Raw genomic sequence first — 8,933 nt, 5'->3', positions numbered from 1 at the left:
AGCCTGGTCTACATAGTGAGTTCTAGGACAGCTGGGGCTACAGGGAGACCCTGTCCAAAAAAACAAAAAAAAAAAAAAAAAAAAGAATTAATTAAACTACTTTAACCCAGGTGCTGATGAGAAGGGACGCTTCCTTCCAATTACCACCAGCTACGACTACGATGCACCCATATCTGAAGCAGGGGACCCCACTCCTAAGCTTTTTGCTATTCGAAATGTCATCAGCAAGGTGCCTTTTTATTAAGTTGGGAGAAGGGTGTCTTTGTAAATTGAGAATCCTATGGAAAAATTCCACTCAAATGGGACTATCTGGAGAACTTACACATGTATTCAAAATTATAGGGTCTTCATGGCCCCCTGAAGCTCATCCCTGGGCTCCAGGTTAAGAACCTTCTTTTAGGGCTTTAGGCTGTTTTGAGAGTTTTCCTATGGCTACTCAGAGAATTTGGGCTTAGTTCCAGGAAATTCCGTTGGGACCTTTACCTCCCCCCAGCCCCAAGATAAAGCTTGGACCTTTGACTCTGAACCTGGTAAGTTCCTCCCTATCTTTTCTGATTTTACATCACCGTTTTCTAAATTGCCTACCTTGACCAACCCAGAAACTTACCTATACCCTGATTATTGCCCCTTGTTCTTACAGGATGGGAATTTGTTGGCTTTCCTAGACTTTCTCTGCCCACATGGCCCCATCCATTCAGTTCTGCCATTGACCTTTGAGGCAATGAAGCAGGTACAGCATAAAACTCATAGCTATGGGAATGATAGACTTCAAAGGCTACAGTCAGAAGTTCCTCTAGCTACTAGTCTTTCCCACAGTGCCCTTTTCTCCCAGTTTGTCTGAAAGCGCTCATTCTGTCATACGTAGGCCCATGGCTTTATGTTATACCGAACTTATCTGACTTACACTGTTTTTGAACCAACAAGATTCTGGGTGCCAAATAATGGAGTTCATGACCGAGCCTATGTGATGATTGATGGGGTAAGAACCTAACTCTTGACTAATTTATAATCCCAATTTCCTCCCTTCCCCAGTAGCCTATAGCTTTAAAGTTTCCCCCATCTCCATCCCTTCCTGTCTCCCACATCTATAGAGGATTCAGGATTATAAACTGAGATGACAGAAGAGTGTGATTAAGGATAAAGGAGTTCCAGTTAGAGGCATGGTGGGGCACATTCCCAGCACTCAGCAGGCTGAAGCAGGAGAATCACAAGCCTGGGGTATATAGTGAGTTCAAGGCAGCTTGAGCTACATAGAGACTGTCTCAAAAAAGCAGTTTTGGAAGGATGGTAGATGGCTGACAGGTGGCTACATTCTCTTTGCCCTCCAAATAAGTGGTCTAATGTGACTCTCTACATAGCGGCCAAGAGCTAACTGCTGAGCCCTTCCTTTCACAAAGCCTATCTCTTACCCACAGGTATTCAAGGGTATTCTGGAACGAAATATGAAACACCATTTACTTTTGACTGGGAAAATAGGGGCCAAGCTGGATATCTTGCTTGAGAATATGGGGAGGCTCAGTTTTGGGTCTAACCACAGTGACTTCAAGGTAAGCTGATTTTGCCTATTCTTCCCTTACTGACCATCTTGGAAGAATGGGGGCCTAAATGGAAGGACCCTGTCCTTAGGAGTTAGGCAGAGAAATAGTGGCTTATGAGGGTACAGGCATGGCCACAGTTATACTCTAAAGCTCAATTATAGTGTGGGCCTTTAACTCAGTGAATGATGACTTTGCATATGCTTCTCCACAGGGCCTGTTAGAGCCACCAATTCTGGGGCAAACAATCCTTACCGAGTGGATGATGTTCCCTCTGAAAGTTGATAAGCTTGTTAGGTGGTGGTTTCCCCTCCAGCTGCAGAAAAGATCACAGTCTCAAGCTTCCTCTGGCCCTGCCTTCTACTCCACATCATTTCCACTTTTAGGCTCAATTGGGGACACATTTCTCTATTTACCTGGATGGAACAAGGTATTGCTAATAGTGATAGTTGGGGGATGGGGTGATTTTAAAAAAAAATAAATGAAATGGGAATAAATTATTCATCTGATTAGAAACCTGGAAAGAGATAATTCTACCCACTGGAGAGCTGACCATTTCTTTTTCCACTCCATCCCTTCCCCCAGGGCCAAGTATGGATCAATGGGTTTAACTTGGGCCGGTACTGGACAAAGCGGGGGCCACAACAGACCCTATACGTGCCAAGACTCCTGCTGTTTCCTAGGGGAGCCATGAACAAAATCACATTGCTGGAGCTAGAAAATGTGCCTCATGAGCCCAAAATCCAATTTTTGGATAAGCCTATCTTCAACAGCACTATGCATGGGGGGTATACCTATTTTCTCTCAGAAGCACAAAATACGTATGAACCAATGGAGTTAAGTGGGCACTGAAGACCCTTAAACCTGGGATATAGGGCAGGATCCTCTGGTGCTGGCCACAGGGACCATAAATAATCAAAGGCTACAATCCCTCTGAATGTTAAGTACAAGTACAGTTTTCTTGCCAAACTTTATTGTGATTAAAGTTCCAAAGACAGTACCAGCTCCACATACCTCTGTGGCCCTGTCTTTGCCTGAGTGTCCTTCACCCTGATCTTCCAAATAATCTTGAGCTTCATGAGGAGGAAGCTATAGTTATGTGTGTCCTCTGAGGCCTAGAGTTGGCCCCAGGTGGCTATAATAAATCAGGAAGAAGGCTTCCCTGCCTGACAGCGATGATCTCGGAGGCAACGTGTGGAGCAGAAAGAGAAGTCGAAGTAGTGAAAGGGGATGAGGCCTTGGAAGGACGCTCCACAACTCCAGCAGCGTCTGAACAAAAGGAAAAAATGACTGGACAAACTTTCCAATCTAAGCTTTCCTCAGCCCTTAAAGATCCCAGGGTATCTCCAATCCCCTCAGCTTCCCTTCTGAACATCTTGTAGGCATTCATTCCCCTTCCCCCAAATTAATTCCCCTTCTCCTACAACACAGCATTCATTCCCCTTCCCCCAAATTAATTCCCCTTCTCCTACAACACAGGAGTCCATCCCTTCACCCATCCCATGGTCCCATACCCAGCATTGACAACTGTAGATTCAGGAATTGGAGGGCTAGGGACTCCCAACTGGGCAGCTAGTCGGCGCTCTGCAGCCAGAGCTCTCTAAGACACAGAAAAGGTGTTTAAGGCAAGTTTCCAGTGGTGAATAACATACTCAAGAAGTGACAGCTGCACTGGGGAGGGGATGAAGGCTCTTAAGGAAGCCTTGCTATGCAAGAGTCTATGGCCTCACCTTCTCTCGGTCGCTGAGAGCAGCAAATCGCCGTTGCTCTTCTTGCTCCTGTTCCTCTTGCTCCCTCTGTTTCCGCTGCTGTTGTTCCTGTTGCCGCCGAGCTGCCTTCTGCTCCTTTTTCCTTCTAGCCTGCCGGGCTTCCATTTCTTGAGTCAGTGGCCCTGGTACCTAGAGGATTTCCAAGGATATTAAGTCTCCTACGAACTATATCCTTTGTAAACTGCGAGTAGAAAAGACCTAGTGAGGATCTATGATGCCCTCCCACACTACAGCTCCTTTTCCAGCTCACCTGAGCCTTCTTGTAATCATAGGCATCAAGATTCTTCTCCATGAACCTTCGGAATTCATTACGTGTTGATTTGTCAGCTGCTACAGTATAAGGTGGCCGAGCTCTAGAGTCCCTAGGGGTAAAAACCAAAAACTGGGCTCAATTTCCCTCCTGCCTTTCCTGCCATCACCCAACCAAACTAAGGAAACAATGTCAAGTAGCCAATGCCAACACCAGATTATCCTCTACATACCCAAACTGGCTCAGGATGCAGATACTTACTGTACAGTGGGGTCAGCACCTGCCTCCAACAGCAGACGAACTATTGTACCTCTTCCAGCTGCGGCTGCTGCATGCAGGAGAGTAAAGCCACCAGAGCCCAGGGGGGCATTGAGTAGGGACATAACTACAGGGTCTACAGGCCCAGCAGTTAGCTGGAGCTTTAGCACCTCAACTTCCCCAGCTCGGCAAGCAGCTAGAAGAACATCCCAGAGCTCTGGCTGATCAAGGGCTTTGGCCTCATCAACCAAAGTGCCCATTGCAACTGCCTGGGCTGACTGTGAGAATGGTTCATCGTCTTGAGGCTGCTGAAGAAAAGTCCTATGTGCCCCAGCATGCTGGTCTTGACTTCTCTCCTTTTTTTTCCTCCTCCTCCGCTTGGGCAATACCTCAAATTCACGAAGATCTAAGGTCCCCAATGTCAACTCTACTAGCTCCAACTCTACCTGGGAGCCATTTTCTCCCTGCGACTCTGAACCTAGGAAAAAAAACGTGATGATAGACCCAATTAATGAATAAGCAGAGGGTGGAAGGATATGGGCTTCAGATGCACTTACATTTATAAAAAGATAATCCAGATCATCCTGAAATGAAGCATTTTTATTTTGTCCCTGGAACTCCCAATGAACAGCATTAGGATGGTACAGAGTAGAAGAAAGCAACCCTTAGCTCACATCACAGCATCCAATGAGACTCAAGCAACATATTCCCTCTATGCTAAGAATTCTCTAAGTACCAGGAAGATATCCATGAACAAAAAAGATAACAGGATAATAGGTCATTAAATATATCTCAGTTGACATGTGTGGTAGTGTATGCCTGTAATCTCAGTGTAATCTACAGTGAATTGGAGACCAGCCTGGGTTAGAGGGAGCTCCAGTTCGGCGTGGGCTAGACATTAAGACTCTGTCTCAAAAAAAAAAACAAAAAAAAAAAAACAAACCCAGCTGGGTGTGGTGGCTCATGCCTGTAAACCCAGCCTTTGGGAGGCTGAGGCAGGAACATTGCCATGATTTCAAGGCCAGCCTGGGCTACACAGTTCTGTCCAGCATGGGCTAGAGTGAGACTTTGTCTCAAAACAAAAGAAAAAATGTTTGATTAATAAAACACTTCATTTTATAAACATGATGGTGGAGATGTGGGTATGGTACAAGGGACCACCTATCAACTGGAAGATGCCACTCCATTTTTAGGATAGACACCCAGATAGATATATTGGACAATTGCCAGATGGTGCTCAAACCTTGTTTGAGTGATTCTTCATCCTGCCCCAGTGCCTCATTTCCTTCACTAAGGACCTTTGTTCTCTCTTTCTCAGTGGACTTTTTCCTCTCCACTCTTACTGCCTTCTGTGTTTGAGGTGAATGAAATCTGACAATTTCCCGAGGGTCTTCATCTGTCATGAAACAAAAGAGCTTTCTCAAACATAGGTGAGGAGAAGCCAGCCCAGGTTTCTCTCCAAAATGTAACTGGACTACAGTCCAAGGGTTAGAAAACCCTATGGATACACAGGTCCTGGGTATTAGGACCAGAAGCTCACCATAGATATGCAGGGTGGTCAGCTTATGAAGTACACGCTGAAGCTCTCCAAAGGTGGGTCTGCGGGTGGCTAGGGGGATATCCCAAAGCCTGGAATCATCCCTTTGCAGAGGTGCTTTCCGGCCTCCAAAGAACAAAGACCGACTAGATCCGGGGGCACGTAGCAGTATTGTTTCTGCTTCCCCCAGCACTTTAGCCCATGTTGGCCCTGCCAGCAGGTCACGAATGTCCTAAAGAGAGTAACTCCATTCAGCATATCTTCATTTGGTATTTTTAAAACCCTCCGAACAAAAACATGGCCCTCTGGTCCTGTGCAGGGAGTGGGAGATAGGAAGAAAGAATGAGGGCATGCTTCTGGAGATCCCTATTTACTCTGTCTATTCAGAAAACTGGAAAGATATGGCAATCTAAAACCTCTCTACTATAACTTTAATGAATTGAACTGAGTGATCAAAGGACAACCAGATCTGGGAGGCTTAACTCACCTTATGTAACATGGCTTCATTGTAACGCCTCAAGCTGGCTCCAGCAGAGCGTGATGCTCTACCCTGGGCATCATGAAGCCCCTGAGCTGTGCCCCGTTTGGCCCGCACGGTGTAACGGTGAAAGGTCTTGTGTGTCACCACTTCTCTTCTGTAGATGGTACAGACTCAGTACTGGAGACCACCTGGTGCTCCCAAGCTAACAGGATCCATTCCATCTTTACCCCATATAGCACCCTCTCACCCTTGAAAAATGGCACCAGCAAAGTGCCCTGCTGAAGCCATGAGCACAATGCAGTATCTGGGACCTCCACTTTGCAGGTTCCGGAGCAGCAATTCTGACTTTTCTGGGGGAACCTAGATGACAGATGCAAGAGAAACATTCTACCTGCTGTATTCACTGAACAAGAAATCAAGTGCTTGTGCTAAGTGCCTCACATACGTTATCTCACTCATTACAGCAACTGGAGCCTCGTTTCCACTTCACAAAGATGGAAATAATTTGAGGCTTGGAGTGGTAGTGGTAGAAGACTGAATGGCAGAATCATAATTTAAAACTTAATTCTATTACACTTGACCCTTTCAAGATTCAGGCCAGTTTGAATCCAAGTTATGCTGTCAAGTGTGATACCCTTACCCAAAAGGAAGGAGGAAGAAGTAACACATGGACTGGCTGAGTGTGTACAAAAAGTTGAGATTGATCACACAATCTGTGTTGTTACTTGCCTGGCGAGGGCCTAGGACACAGCGATAGGCATAAAGAAACTGGCCCTGGGCATTTTGGAAAAGGGCCCGATGAGGGTAGAATCCTCGTGGTCGGTTAGGCTTCTGAAATTCAGGCCTCTCCTCATCTGATACTGGCAATTCCTCTTCACTAGTTGAGTCTGAGTCTTCTGATCCTGAGATGCTGGAAAGATCTCCTGAAGACAAATATGGGACACAAAAGTTTGGCACTCCACCTGTGACCTTTTCATTGTTTTGTTTTTATTTTTTTCTGAAACAAAGTCTCCCTCTAAGTCCCAGCTGTCCTGGAACTCCCTATGCAGACCAGGCTGGCCTCAATCTCACAGAGATCCACCTGCCCCTGCCTCCTGAGTGCTATGATTAAAGGAATATGCCACACACTTGGCTTGCCCTTTCTTCAAACCTTGTGGGGCCTCTGTCCACCCTATCTCCTGCTCCCATATAGGCCTTCCACCAGGTATTACCTGTGGAGCTCTGCTTTTCAAAGTCTGCAGCAGACAGGAGAGGCTTGTTCTTGAGATGCTGTTTTAGGTTAAAGCGATGCCAATCAAGTTTATAATGTTCTCTCTGGGTACAAAGCAAAGGGGGGTAGAAAGTGAAAATTATTCCAGCTTAGCCTTATATAGCAGCCAAAACTATTCACAGAACTCCAGGAAGTATGTCCTGGTAACACTAAGTGCATTAGACAAAGAGTGGATCTTTATTAACTTCAGGCAAATCCAATGTCTACCTCTTCCCAACCACCATTACACATTTGCTTCTAACATCTAGCTCTATACCCTCGGCTTTTACCTGTTCCTGGTGGTTCTGGAAGCTCTGGTCACAAGCTGAACAAAATAATTTCTCTGAAATATCCACAGGATGTTGGAATGCTTTTCTCTTTGGGCTTGCTCTCTCTCCTGAACAGAAAGGGATATTTAATTCAGGGTACCTGGACTTATACTGAATGTCCACAAAGGAGAATATAGGAGATGGCATGATCTTGCTGTCAAAGAATTTACAATCTAGTAATCATGAAATAAATGTTGTAGCAATCATTTTGTACAATAAATATGCTTCCAAAAAGATTCATGTAACATTAACATAAATACTGCATTTCAGTTAACTAAATGGATTGTTTCGTGAAATCCTGTAGAAAATATTTTTTTTCTTTTTCTTTTGGTGCTGGGGATTTAACTTAAGTCCTCATACATGCTAAGTGCTGTACCACTGAGTTGCAACCTAGTCCTATTTTCATTTCAGTTTATTAAGTGCTACCTAATATACCTGAAGAAACTTCTAGCAAGGAAAATGATCAAAACTGAACTTTTTTTCTATCAGCCAGGAAAATGTTTACTTAATCAATGTTTTCTAAATCCTCTATTTCTTTCCATCAAACTTCACTGATATGGATAACTGGCAACCCTTTTCTCCTTGCTCCCACTAGTGACCTTATAGATGTTTACAGTGACCTCTCTGAGGAGAATCGCATACCACTTCACTGGACTTCAGCTTCCTTCCCAGTAAGCCTTAATACTTTTGCAGTGCTGGAGATGGAACCCAGGGTCTTGTGCATGCCATGCAAGTATTTTACTACCGATCTACATTGCCTAGCATTTAAAAAAATTTTTTTTAAAAAAAAAAAAGACTTATTTTATGTACAGTACCCAGTATCACATCCCCTGGAACTGGAGTTAGGGATGGTTGTTAGCCACTATGTGGGTGCTGGGACTTGAACCCAGGTGTTCTGCAAGAGCACTCGGTGCTTTTAATCACTGAGCCATTTCTCCAGCCCGTTTTGTTTTTGTTTTTGTTTTTTTTGACACAAGGTCTCACATAATTCTGGATAGCCCTGAAACTCCCAATTCTCCTGCCTCATCTCTCAAGTGCTGGGATTACAGGTGTGTGTCACCACTCCCAGATTAAATTTTAGCTACATAAAACCACCTTCTAAACCAGGAGTGGTGGTGCACACCATTAATCCCAGCATTTGGGAGGCAAAAGCAGGCAAATTTTGTGAGTTTCAGGCCAGGTGGGGCTACAGGGAGACCCTGTCTCAAAAAAGGGGCTGGAAAGATGGCTCAGGAGTTAAGAGCACTGGTTGCTCTTGCCTAAGACTCAGGTTCAAATCCCAGCACCTGCAGGGCTGTTAACAACCGTCTCTGACTCTAGTTCCAGGGAATCTACAACCTCTTGTTCTCCTCCGGCATTGCACGACACACGTGGGCATTATACTTGTACACATAAAATAAAAATAAATAGAGCCGGGTGTGGTGGTGCACGCCTATAGTCCCAGCACTTGGGAGGCAGAGGCAGGCGGATCTCTGTGAGTTCAAGGCCAGCCTGCTCTACATAGTGAGTTCCAGGACAGCTGGGG

At 45.2% G+C, this 8,933-nt stretch overlaps 2 protein-coding genes across 4 annotated transcripts in view; one reads left to right on the top strand and one right to left on the bottom strand.

Annotated features, from left to right (window-relative positions):
- The window catches only part of Glb1l (galactosidase beta 1 like), a 12,118-nt gene extending 9,570 nt beyond the window's left edge, over positions 1 to 2,548 (top strand). For 2 of the 3 annotated variants that reach the window (XM_008825755.3, XM_017796288.2), the window contains exons 11-17: positions 111 to 229; positions 456 to 530; positions 641 to 730; positions 866 to 979; positions 1,416 to 1,547; positions 1,750 to 1,965; positions 2,121 to 2,546. In XM_008825755.3, coding sequence (XP_008823977.1) covers positions 111 to 229; positions 456 to 530; positions 641 to 730; positions 866 to 979; positions 1,416 to 1,547; positions 1,750 to 1,965; positions 2,121 to 2,387 — 1,013 coding nt within the window. In that variant the 3' untranslated portion in view covers positions 2,388 to 2,546. Of the gene's footprint in view, positions 1 to 110; positions 230 to 455; positions 531 to 640; positions 731 to 865; positions 980 to 1,415; positions 1,548 to 1,749; positions 1,966 to 2,120 lie in introns of all 3 variants that reach the window. The other variant, XM_017796289.2, reaches the window with a different exon arrangement.
- Positions 2,472 to 8,933, bottom strand: part of Ankzf1 (ankyrin repeat and zinc finger peptidyl tRNA hydrolase 1) — a 7,456-nt gene continuing 994 nt past the window's right edge. The window contains exons 2-13 of the mRNA XM_008825756.3: positions 7,370 to 7,476; positions 7,042 to 7,144; positions 6,560 to 6,753; positions 6,078 to 6,190; positions 5,837 to 5,984; positions 5,353 to 5,581; positions 5,056 to 5,208; positions 3,816 to 4,290; positions 3,555 to 3,666; positions 3,266 to 3,433; positions 3,050 to 3,135; positions 2,472 to 2,804 (exon numbers count right to left, since the gene is read on the bottom strand). Coding sequence (XP_008823978.1) covers positions 2,681 to 2,804; positions 3,050 to 3,135; positions 3,266 to 3,433; positions 3,555 to 3,666; positions 3,816 to 4,290; positions 5,056 to 5,208; positions 5,353 to 5,581; positions 5,837 to 5,984; positions 6,078 to 6,190; positions 6,560 to 6,753; positions 7,042 to 7,144; positions 7,370 to 7,476 — 2,012 coding nt within the window. The 3' untranslated portion in view covers positions 2,472 to 2,680. The remainder of the gene's footprint in view (positions 2,805 to 3,049; positions 3,136 to 3,265; positions 3,434 to 3,554; positions 3,667 to 3,815; positions 4,291 to 5,055; positions 5,209 to 5,352; positions 5,582 to 5,836; positions 5,985 to 6,077; positions 6,191 to 6,559; positions 6,754 to 7,041; positions 7,145 to 7,369; positions 7,477 to 8,933) is intronic.

Source organism: Nannospalax galili, unplaced genomic scaffold (genome assembly GCF_000622305.1).
Source record: "Nannospalax galili isolate Female #2095 unplaced genomic scaffold, S.galili_v1.0 scaffold127, whole genome shotgun sequence".
Taxonomy (NCBI): Eukaryota; Metazoa; Chordata; class Mammalia; order Rodentia; family Spalacidae; genus Nannospalax; species Nannospalax galili.
Note: the sequence above shows the minus strand (reverse complement) of the source record. Positions and strands in the feature narration are given on the sequence as shown.